Raw genomic sequence first — 23,124 nt, forward strand, 5'->3', positions numbered from 1 at the left:
ATGGAATAAGGGACTTCCCACCAGTAAGATTAAGACAAGAGGAATACAAAACTTATTTAAATCATGGGAGATTGAACTAAATGAAATTAATTATAAGCTGTTTTAGGCCAGCAGTTTCCCAAAGACCTCTTTATTTTTGGAGGAAGTTTAGCCCTGGGCTAACATCTGCTGCCAATCCTCCTCTTTTGGCTGAGGAAGACTGGCCCTGAACTAACATCTGTGCCCATCTTCCTCTATTTTACATGTGGGACGCCTGCCACAGCATGGCTTGATGAACAGTGTGCAGGTCCACACCTGGGATCTGAACAGGCTAACCCTGGGCCACTGAAGTGGAACGTGCGAACTTAACTGCTGGGCCACCAGGCTGGCCCCCAAATACTTCTATTTTTACAGAAAAATGTCAGTAAATTTTTCAACATGCACAGACTACTTCCAGATATGTGTGTACTCAAGACCTAAATTAAGCAAATATTATCATTATCATGTCCCTTCCTCTCTTCCAAGAGATAAACATTAAACCCACAAAGCTTTATCTCATCCGTATTTTTATGCTCAGACATCTATGCTATTTATCTTCGCGGCTGTGCAATATGAATAAAGCACAGTTATGAATCCATTCCCCTCCGTTCACAGACGCAAGTTTATTTGCAGTTTTGTCTATTACATACTAGTGAAACTAGAATTGGAAATGAGAAACAATGTTGCAAGTGACGTCTTTCTACTTGTGTTCTTGGGTTTTGTGCAAGTGCGTCTCACTGTGTATACACCAGCTGGAGAAATTGCTGGTAGCTGGAGTCTATGCAGCTACATTTCTCAAGTCAATTCCCCCTTCTTTCAGACAGCTAATACTTTCTCCTTTTTTCTCAGCTTTCATGTTCTGTTAGCCCTCTTCTCTCGGCTGAGGACTCTACATTTATTCCACTGAGACAGAAGCAGAGACAAATCCATGTTCTCCCTCCTCCAAACCTCCACCCCTCACCTGGTGATCCTGTATAGGTTGCTTCCCTCGCTCTTTGTTCCAGTGGATGAATGTCTGTGTGTCAATCTAGGCCACCGCCTGTGCTGTGTACCGGTCCCATCCTCTCTTGCCTACTCAAGGAGATTGTTTTTGCAAAGCTCTCTCCTCTCCCGAATCATCATATTTTCATTCTCTACTAGATTCCTCTTACCTGCATAAAATGTTATATTTTATTCCTAATAAAAATCCCTTGACTTACATCTCCTCAGATTCTTTCTTTATGCCTTTGCACTCTTTTAGTGCAAAACCCCTATTTCTTTATTCCCCTTCTCTTTTAAAACCACTCTAATTATACTTCCATTCTTACCACTTGACCAAATCTTTCTTGTGGGTTAAAAATTAACTCCATGTTGCAAGCTCCAGTTAGTCTTCAGCTTAGTCGACTTACTTTCTCCAGCGCATTTTATCGTGATCATGATTCTCCCCTTGAAACACTTTCTTCATTTTGTTGCTTAAATGCCACACTCTGCTTTTCTTTTGCATTTCGGTTTGTTGCCAGCTCACTGGCCATTTCTCCATCTTTTTTTTGGTGAACTCAATTACTTTTCTCAACCTTTAAATGTTGAACCACCCCAGAACTCATTCTTCAGATATATTTATCACTATATTATTGTACTATATATCTGTAATATATCTAATGTACTGTATCTCTATATAGATATAGCTAGTATACATAATATAGGTAATATAATTAGATCTATAATATATTTATTATTTCTTAATTTGTACGTGCTCCTTGTGTGAGCCTCGGGCTGCTGGACTTCTGGCCCCAATGTCTCCTGATTTCTAGATTTCAAACTTCAACTATGTTTTTTCTCTCTGTCTGGAATGCTCTTCGCAGTTGTTAACAGGGCTTGCTTCTTCATTTGATTCATGTCTCTGCTCAAATGTCAATTTATTAGAGAAATCTTCCCTAATTATCTTATATAAAATTTGATAGCTCGTCTCCCCCAGCACCCTCTGTCTCCTTACCCTGCTTATTTTCCTTTGTAGCAATAATCAGTATTTGATGTGATTATATTAAGCTATTTTTTGTGTGTGTATTAACTGTATTTTCTGCCTAGAATGTAAACTCCATGAAAGTTTATTTGGTTCGTTCTCTGCATCATTTTCGGTTCCTATAGCAATGCCTGACACAGCAAGCACTCGATAACTGTTTGTTAAATTCACAAGTAAATGAATCTTTAAATTTGCCTTCTAGTGCTATTTTCCCCCCAAAGTGCTTGTACTTAAACATACTCCTACTAGAACGTTTGAGAGATCCGGTTTCCTCACATGGTTATCTATACTTGGGATATTAAACTCGCCAATTTTTTGCTTGGCTTATGGCTGTGAAATGCTATCTTACTGTTTTAATTTGCATTTCTTTGTTGTTAGAGAGATTGTCTCTTTTGTGTATTTATTGCCCTTTGGGTTTCTTACTTTTTGAATTTTCTGTGTATATTCTTTGTCCATTTTCCGATGGTTTTTAAAAAAATTTGTTTAATCATTTAATCATTTGATGATTGATTAATGAGAGGTTTCTTTTTTCTTAGTATTCTGGATACTAATGCTTGCTAATAAGACCATAATTTATCTTTTAATTTATGATGTCTTTTATCATACAGATGTTTTTAACTCAAAAGTAGTCTATTTGCCCATTTTCTCTTTTATCCTTCATGCTTTTTGTTTAAGTGTCTTTCTTTATTCCATGTTCTTAAATACATGCTTTGACAGTCTTTCCTGACACTTTTAAAGTGTTGCATTTTATGTTAACTTCTTTAATGCATTTGGATGTGTTTTGTTGTTGTGTCTTTTGTGTCGTGATGTAAGGGTGAACTCAGTTTTGTTTAGATAGCCAAGCTGCTCAGCGCAATTTGCTGAATCCCCCATCCTAGTTCCACTCTTTTGTACCACGTCTCTGTTAGCCATCCCCAGTGTCAGCGCTGGGGTCTCTGTGCCTCTTTGTCCTGCTCCCTGGTCTGTGTGTCTCCTGCTTCAAACAGTTCCATCTCAGATCCCAGCACAGCAGCTTTCCAGGTGTGAGGGCGGGGTGATGACCTCCCCGTCGTGTTCTCTTTCAAAACTGCTGTTGTTAACTATTTGTCATCCATCTGAATCTTCACATGAAGACAGTTTCTAGAAAAAAATCTTTTGAAGAATTTTTAGATTAATTTTGGAATATTTGACATTTTTACAACAGCAGCTCTTTCCGGCTTTATAAGGAATATAGTTGTTCATTTTTAGGTCTTCGTGTCTTTAGTAAAGTTATATCATTTTCTTCATGAAAATTCTGAAGAACTTTTAATTTCTCCCTATAACTTTTGGCTTTGTTATTTTTTTGTATTTTTGCTCTTAAGAGTAGGACTTTCTGTAGATTAATTCTTTAAATTAGTTTTTATTCATTTATGTCAGATCTCTTGATTTTTGTGTATTGTTCTGTGTCAGGCAAACTTGCTGCACTCTTTATTGATTTTATTTTATTTTATTAATTTTTAAAATTGAGATTCGTAATAGTTTACATCAATGTGAGATTTCAGTTGTGCATTATTTCCTGTCTTCACCACATAAGTGCTCCCCTTCACCCCCGTGCCCACCCTCCGCTCTCCTTCCCCTGGCCGCTGAACTGTTTTCTTTGTCCATGTGTTTGTTTATATTACACATATGAGTGAAATCATCTGGTATTTGTCTATCTCAGTCTGGCTTATTTTGCTTAGAATAATTCCCTCCAGGTCCATCTGTGTTGTTGCAAATGAGAAGATTTTGTCTTTTTTTATGGCTGATTAGTATTCCATTATATATACAATATTTTTCTTTTTGATGAAGATTAGCCCTGAGCTAACATCTGCTGCCAATCCTCCTCTTTTTGCTGAGGAAGACTGGCCCTGAGCTAACATCGATGCCCATTTTCCTCTACTTTATATGTGGGACGCCTACCACAGCATGGCTTGCCAAGCGGTGCCATGTCCGCACCTGGGATCTGAACTGGCGAACCCTGAGCTGCCGAAGCCTAACGTGCAAACTTAACCACCGCACCACTGGTCCGGCCCTCCATTGTATCCCACATCTTCTTTACCCAATCATCAGTCAGTGGGCACTTGGATTGCTTCCATGTCTTGGCTACTGTGAATAGTGCTGCAATGAACATAGGGGTGCATATGTTACTTTGGATTGTTGATTTCAAGTTGTTTGGGTAGATACCCAGTAGTGGGATAGCTGGGTCATACAGTACTTCTATTTTTAGTTTTTTGAGAAATCTCCATACTGTTTTCCATAGTGGCTGCACCAGTTTGCATTCTCACCAGCAGTGTATGAGCGTTCCCTTTTCTCCACATTGTCTCCAACATTAGTTGTTTTTTGTCCTGGTAATTATAGCCATTCAGACTGGTGTAAGGTGATACCTCACTGTAGTTTTGATTTGCACTTCCCTGATGATTAGTGATGCTGAACATATTTTCATGTGCTTGTTGGCCATCTGTATATCCTCTTTGGAAAAATGTCTGTTCAGATCCTCTGCCCTTTTTTGATCAGGTTGTTTGTTTCTTTGTTGTTGAGTTGTATGAGTTCTTTATAGATTTTGGAAATTAACCCCTTGTCAGATATATGATTTGCAAATATTTTCTCCCAGTTGGTGGGTTTTTCATTTTGTTCATAGTTTCCTTTGCTGTGCAGAAGCTTTTTAGTGTGATATCGTCCCATTTGTTTATGTTTTCTGTTGTTTCCCTTGCCTGAGTAGACATGGTATTCAAAAAGATACTGTTAAGACCAATGTCAAAGAGCATACTACCTATGTTTTCTTCTAGAAGTTTTATAGTTTCAGGTCTTATATTCAAATCTTCAATCCATTTTGAGTTGATTTTTGTATATGGTATAAGAGAATGGTCTACTTTCATTCTTTTGCATGTGGCTGTCCAGTTTTCCCAGGACATTTATTGAAGAGACTTTCCTTTCTCCATTGTATGCTCTTGGCTCCCTTGTTGAAAATTAACTGCCCATAGATGTGTGGGTTTGTTTCTGGGCCCTCAGTTCTCTTCCATTGATTTGATCTGTGTGTCTGTTTTTCGCCAGTACTATGTCATTTTGATTACTATAACTTTGTTGTATATTTTTGAATTCAGGGAGTGTGATACGTCTAACTTTGTTCTTTTTTCTCAGGATGGCTTTGGCTATTTGGGGTGTTTTGTTGTTCCATATAAATGTTAGGATTCTTGGGGCCATCTCCATGGCAGAGTGGTTGGGTTTGTATCCTCTGCTTTGGTGGCCCAGGGTTTGCCTGTTCAGATCCTGAGCACAGAACTATGCTCTGCTCATTAAGCCATGATGTGGCAGCATCCCACATAGAAGAACTGGAATGACTTACAACTAGGATATACAACCATGTACTGGGGCTCTGGGTAGGGGGAAAAAAAAGAGGAAGATTGGCAACAGATGTTAGCTCGGGGCCAGTCTTTCTCACTAAAAATAAAAAATAATAAATAAATTTAGGAGTCTTTGTTCTATTTCTGTGAAGAATGTCATTGGGATTCTGATTGGGATTACACTGAATCTGTAGAATGCTTTAGGTAATAGGGACCAGGAAATGTTATTTTAAAGTGAAATGTTTCGGGGGCAGGGAGCTAGCATAAAAATGATGATGACAAAGATGGTGACAATAATTACATCTTTTGCTGAAGTGTATTATATGCCTAACACTGTTCCAAATGCTTTATATGAATAATTTAAATAAATCCTCGGAAAAATCTTGAGGTAAGTATTATTTTTATCATCATCATCATCGTCGTCATCAGTAGTAATCATTGTTATTACTGTTATAGTCTAATTGTGGATACTTAGGGAGCTCAGCTGACACGCCTGCATTCTTACATCTAGTCAATGACAGAGCTAGGACTTGTAACAGACATTACACTTCTACAGAAGTAATTATTAAAATTAGTCTGATGTGTTCCATAGGATGGACCAGTGAAAGGGAGAATGCATCTGGGGAGGCTGTGAAATAATTCAGTTGTGCAGTGGTAGAGGCTTGGCCTCAGGAAATCGTAAATCAGAGGATTCTAAGGTTCCAGGTGTGGGTGACTGGGGCAATGCAGCATTCATTCTGCTTTCTTATGTCAAATAACTGTCTTTCCCTTTTTTTTTTTTTTTTTTGCTTCCTCTGCTCTCTCTCTCTCTCTCTCAACCTTTCCTTTTGGTAATAAACTTGGAAATGAGTGATATTCATGGTTAGGTATTTTATTTCTTTTTTTTCCTCTTCCTCAGGTCTTAAATATAGCTATCATACTATTGTAAAAAATAAAGAAAAACCACATTTTTGAAAACCATCAAGGATTTAAGATATGCTTTTACTCTGGACTAAAAGCCATTCTTTAGTAAGGAACCATGTTAGAACATCGCATAATCCCCACACATGTTGAGATTTAATGCAGAGACATCATTTAGAAATTTACATTTTAAAAGTGCTTTGATGTAGCACCAATAGACTAATCTTTTCAGTGACTTAAAAAGTAACAGGGAAGTCTTACCTCGTAGTTTCTGTGCTGATCAAAGAACTCGGCAACTCAATTGATGGAAGCAAGTCTGGAGGCAAGTTCCACAAACTGCTATACCTGTGTGACTTTGGGCAAATTATCCCTTTGCCTTATTCCTTTTCCCTTAGCCTCAGTCTCTTGCATATGTAAATTGAACACAATGATACATTATTCTTTACCTGCTCCTACTCTGAGAAGAGCTCCTACCCTATTCCTTGAGAGGAGTAAGAAGGAAAAGATCCTGTTTTGGTGTGTGTGCTACTTATTGTTAGAGTATACTCATTGCCAACTTACTCCAGTGATCCATCAGCCAACTGTTCACACTTGTTTGGAGCCCAGCATTTAAAGTTGAGCTGCTGGCTCAGATCTTCTAGGAAGAGGACACTATGACATGTGAGATACTTATTTGGGAAAGGAACAGAAGTAGGGAGAGCTGCCTTAAGACCACACAGCAGTTCACCGCCTGTGCGAGGAGAGAGGAAGGAATAAGTATTGGGTGGCGAATTTCTGACTGCAGCCTAGTTGCAAGAAACATTCATCCAGGCCAATGAGAGTCCTCAAGCCAGAGTTTCCCATCAGAGGAGTCCCCTGTCTCGCTGGAATTGGCCCACCTTAGTTCCGCTGTCGTGCTCAGTCATTGGCTGGGAGTCAACAGAAGAAGGTGCAGCCTTCATGGTGGTGAATGCAGAGGGGCAACAATGGGAAATCTGGGCAGCGCATTTTCACAGCTGCCACATCCACATACAGCATCTGATAGAAATATCACTGTTTTCAACTTTGCTAGCCCTTTGTACTGAATCTGCCCTAAAGTAGCTTTGTCTTCTACTCCATTGACATGTTGTATTATGCTAGCCAATTTAGGTATTCTATTCCATCCCCAATCCTGGGCATGTTGGTCAGCATTTCAACTGTGTCTCATTGAATTAGGTTTCCCTTCTTCCTCTTTTGGGAACATCGACTGATTCCAAGCTCTAAATAAATCTAAGAATTTCCTTTTTTCGAAGTTCTTTCTATGCCAGTGTTTCTGGAGAGTATCATGTGACTATTTTGATTTGAGATCCACAAGAAAGTAATCTTAATTAGTTAAGATTACTGATTTTGGAGTTGGATATAAGTGATTTCTAATCCTGACTCCATTATTAACTACCTGTGTTAATTTGGGCAAGTTATACAACCTTTCAAACCTCAGTTTTCTAGTCTGACAAATAAAGATTGCAATATTTTCCTTAAATATTGTGAATATGGCATATAGTAGTTGCTTAAGGAATGACAGGTACATTATTGACCAGCTAGGGCTAATAACTAGGACTTACGCCTTTTCTGCACATTTTTGACTCACTGTTACCTTGTCATTGGAGTTACTTCAAACCTAATTCTACTCTTTCCAATTCACATAATCTTGGGACACGTCTCCTACGTTATTGAAAAGTGACAAGCCATCCATCATCCAGTGTTTATTGAGAACCCACTATGTGCCAGGAACTGTTTTTCGCAATGAGTCTGTAGCAGTGGGTCAGACAGACAAGTCTCTATCTCAGTGAAGCTGGAAGTCTATTTCTTCAACTTCTGTGTTTTATACTTCAAAATATCTTATTTATATTTACTTCTCTTTTCTGCCTTAGGCCTGTCTCAGAGGAAGATTGTCCTTATTCCTTTCCAAAACTACCTTAATTCTCTTCTTATCTAGCTGTCCCAGACTCTTGCTCCAGCAACTATTGATCCACTGTGTCTCCAGTCTCTCTCCCCATTAGATCATCTTTTTCTCTGCACAAAATTTTCTCTCATCTTCTTAATGAGGAAAACACAAGTAAACCTCATGTGAACATGCTTATTGTTTTTCTTTGCTTCCTTCTGTTTCCATTGTTTCTCGATCTGGCTTTCACACCAAGTCTATTTATATAGCTCTCTGCTAAACGTGACCTACCATGGCCTTTTCTTAGCTGTTTTTCTCCCTTGAAATCTGAAGCACTTATTCTTAAGACGTGTCTTCTATGACACTACTTATACCCAGTTCTCCTGCTATTTTCTATCACAATGTGTCATCCTTTGCTCTTAATTTCATGTCTTTATTGATTTTCTCAACAGATATTTATTGAGTGGCTGTTATGGGCACTTGAGTGTAGGTCATACAGAAGCTGTAGAGAGATTCTACAGATTCTAGCTCCTTCACTAAAACCTCAGCACTTTTCTCTTGGCGATCTCACCTGCTACAAATCCCAATTTATGTCTTCATTAGTAATATTCCACTGAACTTCGTTCCTTCTGCTTCTGCCTGTCATGTCTGCCTTCTGTTCCACACATTGTTTCTCAAACTCCACGTTTCAAATGGATGTTACCATATTCACTTAACTAATACTTTCTTGTAAATTCTACATATCTGCTGATATTATCTTCTAGTCGCTGAGGCTTTAGGATTTAAAATGACCTTTGTTCTATTCCTTAAACCTATCTCTGGTTTTTATACTCATTGCTACCATTTGCTTGTGGTTATTTTACTTCCTTCTTGAACTATTATCAATCAAGTACTGACTCTTTTAACCACCTTTCCAAAATCTTTTCTGACCTTCTAACAAAGTTCAAATTCTTCAGCCCTGGTATTCAATCTTCTCTAACAATGGCCTCAATCTCATATTCCATGGACTCTTCTATCACCTGGTTATATGCTGTCGTCCTTCAGTATCACCTTCCCCACCTGTACTCTTCACTCTCACTCCTGCATGACCATGAGCATCCCTGCCATACCATGCACATGCTCTCTGCTTATTGTGGCTCATGGAAGTTCATCCATCCTGCAAGTTCCACCACATGTGCCCCTTTATCCTTTCTCTCTCCAAGCATAATAACCTCTCTCTCTTCTGAAACACAGTAGAATGTTTTATTTCTTTTGTCATTCATCTTATACTACATTGTATCTTCTCATCTCACTTAGGAGGGTTTGAGGTCTTTGAGAGTAGAGACTTGCAGCATTCCTGTTTATATTCTACAGGATACTGAGCACAGCACCTTACTCAATAAGCATATGTTAAAAGGATAAATTAGTTGAGAACATCTCTCTCTCTCTTCAAAAGTGGTTATTTACCACAAAAGTACACCAATAAAGTAATAAACTATATCCAGGCTGAGTAGTCTTCAAGAATACAAAGTAATTGCTATGCATGCAACTAATTTCTCTTTCTCTGTCATCCAGTTATCACATTAAAGGAGAACCTCCTCTGAGCCAGGCACAGGGAACAGGGTACCAAGTCATGGGACATAGTCATTTCTCTAGAGATGTTTACAGTCTTTGAAACTGACATGCATGCAAATGATTACAACGTAGAGTAAAGGAGCTTTACCTGGGAACTTAGATGAAAAAGATACTCCAAATAGAAAAATTACTAAATGAGGAATGAATTTAAAAGCATGCTTTTGTGAAATATTCTTTATGAAACTTTAAAAAAAATCAGTTAGCATTTTCCATCCTCATATCCCTGAACCTTACTATAGCAAATATAGTGATGGGTTTTCTTGAACAAGTCTCAAAACGACAAAAATCTTGCAGAAATAGTGTATTTATTTTCCATAAAGCTACTTAGGCTGCCTGACATCCAGTTTGCTTGAATGGGGCTGGAATTTTTAATCACAGGTGAGTATAAGTTACAGTATTGTAAACAATATTTGCTTGGTGGAAAAAAAAATGTTTTAAAGACATGATGAAAGGGGATTCAGTGTTTTCTTTTCATAAAAAGGTTTCTATTGAGTTATGTCTGCGTCAGGGAGTGTGGCCTCTGTTGTAACCCATACACAGTAGGTGCTTAGTGTACACCGGCTGAATGATGACAGTTGGAAGGCCCATCTGTCCAGGAAGTTCTGTGAAATGGGGATTTTTCCCATTTAGCTTTGGAAAGAAAAGGCTAGTTAAATGCAGAAGTGCACATACTACTCCGGAGAATTTAAAATGTTCAAGTGGGCAACACAGACATATGTTCTAAAGGTTAATTAAATCACACAATATAGTAATTCAGTGATGTTATATAACTTTTAAATATTGGTTATATTTCTAGGTTTTATTTCCTCTTAGCACTTTGCTCCAACTCAACTCAGGCAAGAGAATGAGTACATTCTTTATGATTAGAAGGGACTTTTTGCCATTAGACCATTCTAAATTGATAGTTTTTATAGCCCGACAAGAGACCAAGTCATCATTACCTGGAGGGAACCACTTAAATCATCTGAAGATGGCTATTCTGTTCTGACGGAAAGTTTGAGTTGACAGCTTGAGATACTAAGTCTCAGTCCCCGGGTGGCAAGGGTCAGTTTTGCTGTGGAACTGACAGTTTCCCCCCGTGGGGCGGGTGGACTAGATTGGGAAATGTACAGGAGGAGAGCCTGTCAAGGAAATTCAAGGAGCAGAGCTGGTAAATTCTAAAGGGAATTCTAACCTGGTCCCCAGATTGAATCATAAATGCTTATATTTTATGGACTGATACAAGTGTGCAGAAGATAAAAAGGAAGAAGCAAAAGAAAGAGCAAAGAGTGGAGGGTGTGGAAGGAAAATATATCAGAAGAGACATAAAACTCTATGGCTTGTCCAGCTCATCATTTGTTGAGATGTGACTAAGATACCAATTTGGGGAGCTATTTTAGTGATGATTGAAATTTTTTGAGACATTTCTTTAATGGTGATTCATGGAAACTGAGTATTATATTGCATTAAAATTTCGCAATTATAGGAAACCATTCTAGTAACAAGCAATGGAAATTCATTCTTCCATCTCTGGACTGGCTGCCCAGTCCAGTCCCAGGCAGGATGAGTCTTATGATTCTCTTATAAAAAAGAGACACCTGGCCAGAAATGCATTATTGGAAGTGTGAATTTGTAATGAGTATGAAATGGGATATGTAGTCATAAAGGGATTTTTTCCCCTACAACCAGGCTGTCTTTTATATTTAAACTTTTGCTGCTTGCAACCCACTACTTTGTAGTTAAAATAATTTGGTGCAGATTGAAATATCTTCTTGAAGGCTTATTTGTATTTAACATACAAATTTGTGATCATCCAGGCTTAACAATCATTACTTCGAGTGTTTCATATTGATTACATGTGTACCTTTTTGCACTGATATTATTCTACAATATTATAATAATTGTTCTAGGTGAGGTAAACTCTTAAATTAGTATTTTCTTCTGTTACTCTAAATATTTGTATCAAACATATATGTTTTACTTGTATATGGATATATGGCTACATCCAGGCTCTAAAATAAATAGACAGGAAATAAAAATAAGTAGCTTGTTGTAATACTGATAGCTCACATTCATATCATGGTTACTATTTTTCACACCTAGTCTGAACTGCCTGGCATATATTAATTTGTTTAAGTTTCAGAACAACCATGTTAAATTGGTACTATTTTTTCCTACACTTTACAAGTAAAAACAGTGAGGAACAGGGAACGTTAAGTAATTTTCCTGAGTAAACATGGCGAGTGGCAGAGGCAGGATTTGAATTCCAGCAGGCTGACTGCTCTGTGCTCCCTGCTCCCCACTTCTAGAGCTAACTTGTTCTTAGGTGGAGCCGGGGTAAAAGAAGTAGCTATGTTACTCCAGAGCTATATTTTAATATGATTGTTTGTTTATTAACATGAGTATCCCTTTCTTACTAGACTAGAAGCTTGTAGGTAGAGAAACCATGTTTTATTCACTTTGTCATATACAGTGCTCAATAACATTTTTATTAGCCCTGAATTACAGCTTATTATTGCCCTGAGATAGCCTATCCAGGATACCTCTATTTTGAAGTCATTGGTTTTATATACACAAAAATTTCAGATTCACAAAATGAAGAATGCAATTGTGACCTGTAAGTGAATTATTGTGCTCATGATTCTCTTATTTCTTAACTATTTTTAAGAATAAAATAGCATCAACAAAGTAGACTATTTTTGATTTATATAGGATAGCTTTAGAATCATGTTACTTGGTTGAAATTCTTTTCTTTTTTTCTTTTTTTTTAAATGCTCCTCTCTACAGGGTGCTGCTTTGATTAGAATGCTGGCTAATTTTATGGGCCATTCAGTATTTCAGAGGGGTTTGCAAGTAAGTAAAATGCTTTCTATTTTGTCTTACATTTTTCCTTGTCAATATATTTATTTTAAAGATATTTCACAGCTTGGGAAATTGCTAATACAAAATCACTGAATTTGATGGAAAAATTTAAGATGGATGAGTAAGGTCAGCAATGTCCTTCCATCTGACAAATGAAAGTGGTAGAGAGGACACTTGCTGTATCTACCAATACGGCTCAAACTATTACACAATTTAGAATCAGTTGTTTAATATGCATTTTTAAATTGAAGAAATTTTCAAATATGTAAGATTCTAAATAATCTTTTTAAGATTTTCTGAAAGCTTACTTACCTTTTTTCCATTTAAAAGTTTATATAAAGTGAAGACAAATTATGTTAGCCTTACTAAAATTATATCTTTGAGAAAATCTTAATGCTGTTTTTCAGATATGTTTTTATGTTGTTGTTTTATTGTTGGTGTACATAAGTTGTTATTTGTTCCAAATAATATTTATATGTCTTTTTAAATTAGAAAATACAACATTTTAAATAAAAGAAAAAATAAAGTGTTTTATAATATTGCATTTAGAGTATGAAGTATGGAATCTAAGAGTGAATTCTTAGAAAAGAAAGATTCTTTAGCTCTCTAAAGCAAACACAAATATAGAAAAATAGAATTTTTTTTTCATTGAATCTGTTGGAGTAAATCATGTTACTAGCGGCTGTGATTGATGAATTATTTATGCTGCATTCTGCTACTTAGAAGTGTCCTTTAAAGTAAATTGATGTTCACCTGAAATACAATTATGCTAAGACAGAGAGAGCAATCAATCTTATCTGTTCTTAGTAAGCTTTTCATCTTGAAATTTAAATGAACTACATATGGGATCAGGTCATATTTTAGTAGTATAAGTCTATTTTTATACAAAATAAACTAAAAGATAAAATACAAAGCAAGAGTTAAACATATGACAAAGCTATATATACTTAACACAACAAAGAAAAAAATAGCAATTTCTTGAAGAACACTTTCCCTTAGAAAATATTTTTACAGATTTGTTCCAGCAGGTGTTGAAATTTACTTTAATCAGCTCTTTCCATTAGGGACATCTTCAGAATAGCTGAATTCCATTGAACCTATTTGCTGAGTGCTAAAGTCTCTATTCTGATCACACAGTTGGGAAAATCTTTTTTCTTAAGGAGTGCCCTCCATGAATATCAACTGTCTAGAGGAATGTCCTTTCTTATCCCCTCTCCTTTGTTTTTCCTCATTGAAGTTGTAGCATGACAGTTCCAGAAAATATCTAAGCTTTCAAAGGGCAACACAAATTGAATTTGATTACCTGGTGGCAAGTTGATATGAAATCATTTTCTGTATACAATTTTTATTGTTTTTCCTCATCTGTGTGTATGGATTTGCTCAGCAGATTGAATAACTATAGTTATATTATTTGGAAAGGATTATTGTTTGGCAACATTTTTCTTTATCTTGTGCTTTCTATAGTATGCAAAATATATCAATTTTTAGTACACCCCTTTCTACTGACTCACTCTGTTCTGTTTTATCTGACCCAGTTAGCATGCACCCTCTGAGTCCCATTATATTAAACTTTCATTGGAAGCTTGTGTTAACGTGTGCCTAGATGCTCTGATACTTGATTTGGTTAATTTTCAACTGAGGGACTCTATGTTTGTCAACGTTGCATTTCATTTGCCTGGTGACATGTCATTGATCAGATAGATCTGTATCCTTCCGTACTTGGCTTGCAGCGTTATTTAGACTCATCGTTCAAACTGATTTAGTGGATCATCAGCAGTTTGGATTAGTTTACAGTAGATCCCTCCATCTGGGTGATAAATTATCATTTCTTGTGCTTGAAGATGTATGGGATACATTTTGGAAATGACCTCCCGAACAGACACTTCATGTCATGGTGCTCGTGGTCACAGAGTTGATATTAATATATTTCCCTTCCACAAGGCTCTGGGGAGTCTTGCTTTACATGTTGTTGGAAGAGCTAATCTGCAGTGGCAGTGCTTACCTCTGCTGGAAGTCGATTACCTGTTTTTGCATCGCCATGGCTGTTTCTATGCTACCAATGGAAGTTTACATTTGCAGACAGACCCAGGGTCAGATTTACGGGTGTAGGCAATCCCAAATTGCATATAGTATGTTTTTCATATATTTTTTTCTCCCTTTCTTCCTCCTCCTTCTCGCCCTCTTTCTTTTCTTCCTTTTTGTTCTTTTCCTGTTTTCCCTAAGGATTGGCACCTGAGCTAACAACTCTTGCCAATGTGCTTTCCTTTTCTTTTTTTCTTTCTGCTTTTTCTCCCCAAAGTGCCCCGGTACATAATTGTATATTTTAGTTGTGGGTCCTTCTAGTTGTGGCATGTGGGACGGCGCCTCAGGGTCGCGTGGTGAGCGGTGCCATGTCACCGCCCAGGATCCAAACAGGGGAAACTCCGGGCAGGCCGGCAAAGCAGACTGCGCTAACTTAACCACTCATCCACGGGGCCGGCCCCTCTTTTTGTTCTTCTTTATTTTATTACTTGAACTTTAGCCCTCCTGTTCCACTCAGGAACACTATTATAATGGTGTTTTTTCTAAAATTTGTGTTCTTTTACAATTTTTATATCTTAAGCTCTTTTGAGAACAAGGCGAACATTCTTTACAAATACAATCATAAATATATAAAACACAAAATATACTATATAATATGAATAAATATAAAAGAATAAAAATATAAATAGCTATAAAATAAATGATAAATATAATATTTTACATATTAAATATAATAGAAATAATGTAGAAAGTTAGTAGGTTAATGGGAAGTTTCTGGATCAGTTCAGATGTTCATATTTAGCTTACAAAGTATCTGAGTATCGATTCAATTGCATTTTTCTACTTTTTGCAATATTTTGTATTTGGAAAATGTATTTTGTTACAACTCACACATATATTCCTCAGTAGGAAGGCACTGTAGAGACTTTTTGAGAAAACTTTTGTTCCTAATAGCATCGAATCCATGTGCCCTGCTATTGGAAAATCTTGTAAACAGTTTCATACCGAATAATGACAACTTTCCTTGACCCAGTCTTCTTGAGTTTTTTGGTCTAATTCCCTCATTTCTTGAATTTTGTCTGATGCTTAAATGGTTCAATCTTGCATCATTTTTAAGTAAATTGCCTCAGAACTTCTTTTTGTAAGTATTATATATGTTCATGAAAACTAAATCCTGGCTACCATTAAGAAGTCAGCTTCCTTTTCGACGTTAAGCAGAAAGTGAAAGTGAAAGCAAAGCCAGCTTGTCCCTTGTTGGATTATGTATGCCACTTGTAAATACTATATTTTTAAAACATAGAAATGTTTACATTTTGGCAAACTCTTCATATCTACTGTTTTACATAATCCATTTCTCAATAATTGGCATGTTTGGGGAAGCGTGAGGAAATGCAATGAGTAGGGAGAAATGAGTCTCATTTCTGTTTCTAATTAATGGTGGGCTTTCTAGGAGTCACCAAACCTTTTTGGCCTCTGACTTTATAGTTATAAGGTGCAGGAGTTGGACTAAATACTCTCCAAGATTTTTTTCATCTCTCCGATTATCTGAATCTGATTTATTTAATGCATTTTACTAGTTAGACAATTTGGGTTTGATACTTTAATTTGGGACAGCTGTTTTAATTTGATGGGAAAATTTGTAAACTAAATGTGCAAAAGTGAGTGACTCCCTGGGCCTGAATCTTCACTTAATCATCTGAGTATAAGACTATATACCACTTTCCGTAACTGTAGTCAGACCAACCAGCATTTGTTGTCACATAGATTTTTTGCTGGTACTGTGTTTCTCTTTGCCAGTATTAAAAAACAACTAGCATTTTTTTTCTCTTGGTTGCCTTTCACGTTTTGTTACACTTTCACATTTTGCTCTGGGTACTGTATGTGTCTGTGGTTAAGCTGCAGTCATCTTAGATGTCGTTTTCTGAGGACTTAAGTTTTTGAAATTGCTTGGTTGGTTTCATTGTATGCGCTGTCTTTTCTAAGGTCAGGATTCCCACCTGTGTTCTTGGAATCAGCTGGAGTGACTCTGCTTGTGGGTCTGATGCTCTGAAGCGCATTGGATGTTGGTCTTGAGGAGAGTCAGCATCTCCCTTGATAAGCCTCATTAATGGGGATTCGCACAAGGGATAACTAACTTTTTCAGAGACAAAGAAGAAGAGCTTCTTTTGATCCCAAAGGAGGCTCAGCGGAACTGAGGCTTCAAGGTCCCCATTCCAATTCTCAGTGTCCCACGCTTGCTCCGTCAAGACCTAATTTTCACATGAGAGACCTAATAACCCCATGAAATGTACCTGAGTTTTAATTTGACCACACGGAACTTCAAGCCACAGTCTGCTCTTCAGTCGTAGTGGTTCTAAGGCTACAAGAGCCACAAGACTCCTCCAGCACAGTCGTGGAAGAGCTCTGACTCCGGGCTATAGCTGCTGCTGAGAATTTAAAACACTGAGCTTATACCCTTCTTGTCATCTCTCCAGTCTAGTCAGAAATAGCCATTATCCTCAGACTTTGTAATTCTCCATTCTACCATAACGTTCTGTTGAAATAATTATTTGTTTCCCATGGCCTATTCCTCAACTTAGACAACTGTGGGAGATAATTTAAGAAACTCTTTTGACCCTAAAACCATGGATTACCAGGATCTTATTACCCATGATCAGTAATATTACCTCATTTAAATCTAATAAAGACAGGCAAACAATTGTAGATTCTCATCTTTGCGGGTCTATTTCCTGGAACGTGCTGCTCCTGGTATGTAATACAGTAGCAAAACCAAAACTGTTCTAGGTATTCAAACAGAACGGGATTTAGCACAGAGTATATGAATTTTCTAAAACCGTTGGGAGGGTTAGAGGAGTAAAGGTCAGGAAAGCCACTGCTAGACTTTAGGAAATCAAGACACTTAGTATCTCAAAGAACTGATACCACATTCTCAGCTGCCCACAATACACCCGGAGGCCACTGGTAGTACCCTCCCTCTCCCTGCGCCAAAGCACACGTGTGTGCTCACTGCTGCTTGAGCAGTGATAACCCTCCCTGTCTCGTGCCTTCCATAGCTCTTATGTGTGCCTTTCAGGCAGAGCTTAAACTTGGACCTAACCAGCAAAAGATTCCAGGAAATGTAGCTTCCAGGCTTCCAGCCCATGCAATGCACAAGTGTGTACCACATAGCGGGAGTGGCGATGAATTGCTAATAGATAGTCTGACACACTTAATCTATAAATTTCCTCTTTCTATTGATTAAATATTATTTGTATTATTTTCGTAGGTAGTCTTGTTAACATATGGAGATTTAAAAAATATTAACTCTTTTATTTGTCTCTTCTTTGATATTTGTATTAAGACCTTATGGGGCCAGCCTGGTGGCGCAGTGGTTAAGTTCGCACATTCCCCTTCTGGGCAACCCGGGGTTCACGGGTTCAGATGCCGGGTGTGGACATGGCGCTGCTTGCCAAAAGCCATGCTGTGGTAGGCGTCCCACGTATAAAATAGAGGAAGTTGGGCATGGATGTTAGCTCAGGGCCAGTCTTCCTCAGCAAAAAGAGGAAGATTGGCAGTAGTTAGCTCAGGGCTAATCGTCCTCAAAAAAAACCACCTTGTGATACTTCCGTAGCTCCAGCAGTGTTTTAAACTGATTTCAGTAATTTTGTGAGGATATGTGATGGGAGGAATTAGGACGGTCGATGGCCGTCATCCCCTTCCTTCATGGCTATAGTGCGGTTGCCTGTGTTCTGTAATCCTCAGGTTCCTCTTGGAATGGTTGACTTAGTTATGTCAGGGTGAATCAGTACCAGTAAAACTTCATTTTTGTCTAAGTTTTTTTAATTTCTAAAGTTATTACTCTTCTAAAATAAGGAACTGGAGAAAAGATGAGAACTTACTAGTGTGAATAATTGTTTTGCTTTTTTATTAACTTGAGAATTTCAAATTTTTGGTTGGTATAATTACAGCCGTTGGCTCCTCATTCTACCTTCCTCACCTCCAGCCGGGCCAGTCATCCTGGGATTTGGTAAATGCGGCACAAAAAATCCAAGGAGCCATTTGCCTGAATTGCATTTAATTTAAGATAAACTATCCATAGGACACCTAGACAGTAAGCTTATGTGTTTCCCCAGCCCAAGATTTTCTCCTAGCAATGATGACTCCGAAAACAGCTGCAGGACACTCTCTATAGGGCCTTAGAGTCAGTGGGAATGCAGTTGGCAGGCCAGCAGGAACCATTAACTCCCCCTTGCATACAGGCTCAAGTGGCACTTTTTATATAGAATGTAAGCCTTACCTTTATCACCTCATCTTTGTCTGTGGCGTAAACAATCTCCACATTCCTTCCCAGGTCATCCTGTAAGAAGAAGCTAGCAAGATCTCTCAGGGGCTCCAGGTCTGTTTAACATTACGCTATTTGAATGCGGTATTCTCGTTATTATGTCACAGCAAAAGCAGAGTCCTTACTGGCAGGACACCAGAGTGGAGTACATGCAGTGTAGCCTTATTTCTATTCTTTCTTCCTCTTGGACAATCTTCAATGCCCCATGTTGTCATTGACTTTCCTTTCCTATGTGGTTCCTGGAATAGAAATATACTGCAATTTTGCCCTCATTTTTTTCTATCTCTAGAAGTTCTTGGTGATTTTACACATCCCTTGAAATCTTCCTTGCCCCTGTGAATAAATGCTTCCTTTGAATTCCACCTTCAATAAAAACTATCCATTCTATAGAATTTTTCAGGGATTCTTACAACTTTCGTTTCCTAGGGTTCTTACTGTTTAAGTGCATATACATTCATTTTTTCCCATATGTAGCAATGCTTATACATAAGAACAATAAATTACGATCTACTTTTTTTTCCTTTTTCAGTAAGGAAGATTAGCCCTGAGCTAACATCTGTGCCAGTCTTCCTCTACTTTGTATGTGGGATGCCTCCACAGTGTGGCTGCTGAGTGGAGCAGGTCCACTCCCACGATCTGAACCAGGGCTGCCCAAGTAGAGAGTGCAGAACTTTAAACATTTGGCCATGGGACTGGCCCCAGGGTCTACTTCTTTTACATTGCTTTTATAATTTACTTTGTTTCTATAGTTCAAGTCCTGATTCTGCATAAGTATTGTAGACTTATTTTTAAAGTAAGTAGTTCAGGTAGTGATTCTTTTAGATAGAACTTTTTTTACATGACTTTGACCTTTCTTATTTCATTTTTACTTGTTTTAATCTCCCTAGTTACATTTGTTTCCTGATTTTTTCTGGAAATAAAAGAATAAAGCTATAATTATGAAATCTTCAGATAACATTGACTGGCTCAGTAGCTATTAAAAAATAATTAGTACATAGTACTATTGCTTTTTCTTTTCAAACAAAACAATATTGTTTTAATGATTTCAGCCTAACGGTACCATTCTTCATGTTGTTATGAGCCAATACCAGGGAATTGAAATTATGAAGAAAGATCATTGTTAAGCTTGATATAAAGTCAAACCCTGAAATCCTTGTTAGAAAGTGTCACCTGCTTTCTTGACCAGTGAGGGTAATTCAATAGCATCTAGAATATGGTTGAATAAAGAAAGATTTCTCTTGATTAGTATTTAACTGCTCTTTTCCATAAGGTAAGCTATAACAAGATGTTTGGCTCCAATTATCAGGGTGGAAATTGCTTATGCAAATCAATGTAAGGCAATGAGGTGTGGATAAAAAGCAAAAGGGAAATATCATTATTATTGGTTTGTGCTCATAAAACTCTGATAGCCTGAAGGTAATGACAGGCAGAAAGCCGTAGGGGTTATTAGTAGCAACAACATACTCAATAGCTTGTGTTCCAATGAGAGGTTATATGTTAACATGTGTACACGGAATTTTTATTTGATAATTGCAGGCTCATATTTGTGAGAGAATGCATGCTTCCTTGCATATAGGTTTTTAGATAAATGAAAAGTCAGAAAATAATAAAGGAACAGAGACAATATGTCAAAGTTAATTTCCTTTCTGAAGAGGTAGTATTGTGTTTTCATCCAGATGGTAGCTGAATCATGCTTAATCTAAAATGAATGACCATAGACAGTTTTTGCTCAAATTTCTCCATGTTTCATTTAAATCACTATGCAGTTTTAGATATGTTAAAGATAAAAAGGTTAACATTTCATAATAATTTGTTATGATCACTCAATATCATAGGACAATAATGTTATCATTGCTAGTGTTTAGTCATTGTCTTTGACCTAATTAGCATTTAATATATTAAGGACTTAATTACATGGCTAAAATTAATGAGCATTTTATAGAGAAAAAACCATCCATTTTAAGGAAACATTCCATGGATTTGTGAATCAAGAATATTATCTCTAATAAAAAAACTGCTTTTAAAAATTAACACTGGCTATTCATATTTCTTGTGAATATGACTTCTATTTATTAGTTTCAATTAATTTTTTCTATACAGCTACTGATTGAATTCTTGCCGTTTTGCTTCTGAATTAAATGTTGTTAACTGATGACTGTGACTATATAGCATTAACTAAAAACCTTTATTATTAAAGACATACATCTCTAGTTAGTCATCCTGCAGGCATTCACCCAGCTCAACGGAGGCCTTATAAATTTATTTTTATTGGTTTTCTTTACCTGTTAAGGGCTCAAGATTTATTATACATTTTAGCTACTAGAGTTTGTGCTATAAGATAATGTTTTTGAAAACTTTATTTAAAATGTATCTGTGAAACTATTAGACCCATTTGGTTGATGGGTGAATATATTGTATGTTGGTGTGTGTGCTGTGTCCCGATCTGTAGACACGCCCTCTCTTGGGTGCACCTATCTGTAAACAGTCTCTCACTGGTTGTGTGGATACTGCCATTCGGTTAGATTGCTAGTTTAGAAATACGATAAATTTGCCTTAGAGGTGTTTTTCTCTAACGTATTTGGCTCTTGCATCAGCAGTTTTCTTTCTTTTTCTTTTTAAATTTATTTTTCCTCTTATTTTATGTTCTCCTTTCAGAACATTCATGCAATAGCCTAGAACTGCATATTTGGCAATGTTGCAAGTTTTGATGCTAAAAAAGCCATCCTAGGTTGGGAGGATTTTTTTCCTTGTTAGTCATATTTTCATAGTTGCCTGATGATTGTATGATGTAGTTTAATAGTAGTAATATGGCATAGTTGTACCATAATATATTTAGTTTTTTCCTTGTTTGTAAATACCTAGATTGCTTTCCAATTTTCGTTAAACAACACTATAATGATCTTTAAATTATCGATTTTCCCTTTATATTTTGATTGTCTCTTCATATACATTTCTGAAAGCATATTATCAGTTTTTGTTTCAAAATTTCAAGCCAATATATAATTGTAGAAATAAAATTTGAAAGTTCTTTTTTTGTAACACAATAAGCAAATAGCATTGGGTTTTATAAATTTCTTACCAATTTAGTAAGTAAAAAGTTACCCAATTTCTATTCCAGTATATATATTTTAATTGCAAATGAGGTTGAAAAATTTTTATATATTCTCTTACATTTCACTCTTTTCACTTATTCTTTTATGACATATTTATCCATGTGTTTTACCCATTTAAAAATTGAAGTTTTACTCTCTTTTTCATGACTTGGTATAAATGGTTGTAAAATAAAAATAATAAACCCTAATGTATTTATTATTAATTCTTTTTTTCCTTGTGATAGCTGAATGTCGAAATTATTGTTATAAAGAGCCATGTTATACATTAGTGGCTTAAGAGGACTGCTGTAAAGATCTATCCTAAGTGATATATTTGGAACCTGTTTTCCTGAAGTTTCAAACGTTTTCAGAACTGTGTTTTGACCCGGCTGTGTCTCTGTCTATGGCAGAGAGGGCTCCACATGAATCTGACACATGAAAAGATGGTCATGTCCATTTGTCATGCTGCATCTTATTTCCTTTCGCAATCAGTCTCTTATATTCATCTTTTCTCTTCTGCTCAAGAGCTCTCTCTGTGGTTATTTTGCAGATCATTTTTTCCCCTTAAGAGCAATAACTGACTTTAGTATTAAAATCTTTTTTTAATGCTTTGTGTTAGTAAAACCAAAATTGTGATTTCTATTCCTGCACCAGCTCTACTTAGTTTTGTGTCTGCAGTCCATGTTTATCACCCATCATCAGACATGTTCAGTTATTCATTTATTCCACAGATACTTATTACAGACCTACTGTATGTCAGACACCATGATAAGTACCACGTTTCAGGGCATGCTGCCTGTAGCAGATAGGGCCCTGGATCTCTTGAATCATAATAGGCTAAGACTGACACTAAATAGGAAAAAAGCGAATACATATATATTTACTAAATGTGATAAATACTAGGAAGGAAAAAGTAGGATGCTGGGATAAAACATATGGGTGGTTGGGTTGGGCATCTTTAGACTGGATGTTCAGGAAATCCTTCTTGAGAAGAAGACATTTATACAGAGGTCTGAAGGATGAGAAAGGGTTGGTGGAAGGGGGAGATCATTCCAGGAAGAGCAAAGAGCTTATGCAAA

General features: G+C 36.9%; 1 protein-coding gene across 4 annotated transcripts in view; it reads left to right on the plus strand.

The window, feature by feature from the left end:
* Positions 1-23,124, plus strand: part of TRHDE (thyrotropin releasing hormone degrading enzyme) — a 361,531-nt gene that overhangs the window by 245,177 nt on the left and 93,230 nt on the right. For 3 of the 4 annotated variants that reach the window (XM_001488016.6, XM_070253944.1, XM_023631425.2), the window contains one exon: positions 12,536-12,601. The exons of the other annotated variant lie outside the window; for it this stretch is intronic. In XM_001488016.6, coding sequence (XP_001488066.3) covers positions 12,536-12,601 — 66 coding nt within the window. The remainder of the gene's footprint in view (positions 1-12,535; positions 12,602-23,124) is intronic. 4 annotated transcript variants of the gene reach the window in all.

Source organism: Equus caballus, chromosome 28, assembly GCF_041296265.1.
Source record: "Equus caballus isolate H_3958 breed thoroughbred chromosome 28, TB-T2T, whole genome shotgun sequence".
Classification (NCBI taxonomy): Eukaryota; Metazoa; Chordata; class Mammalia; order Perissodactyla; family Equidae; genus Equus; species Equus caballus.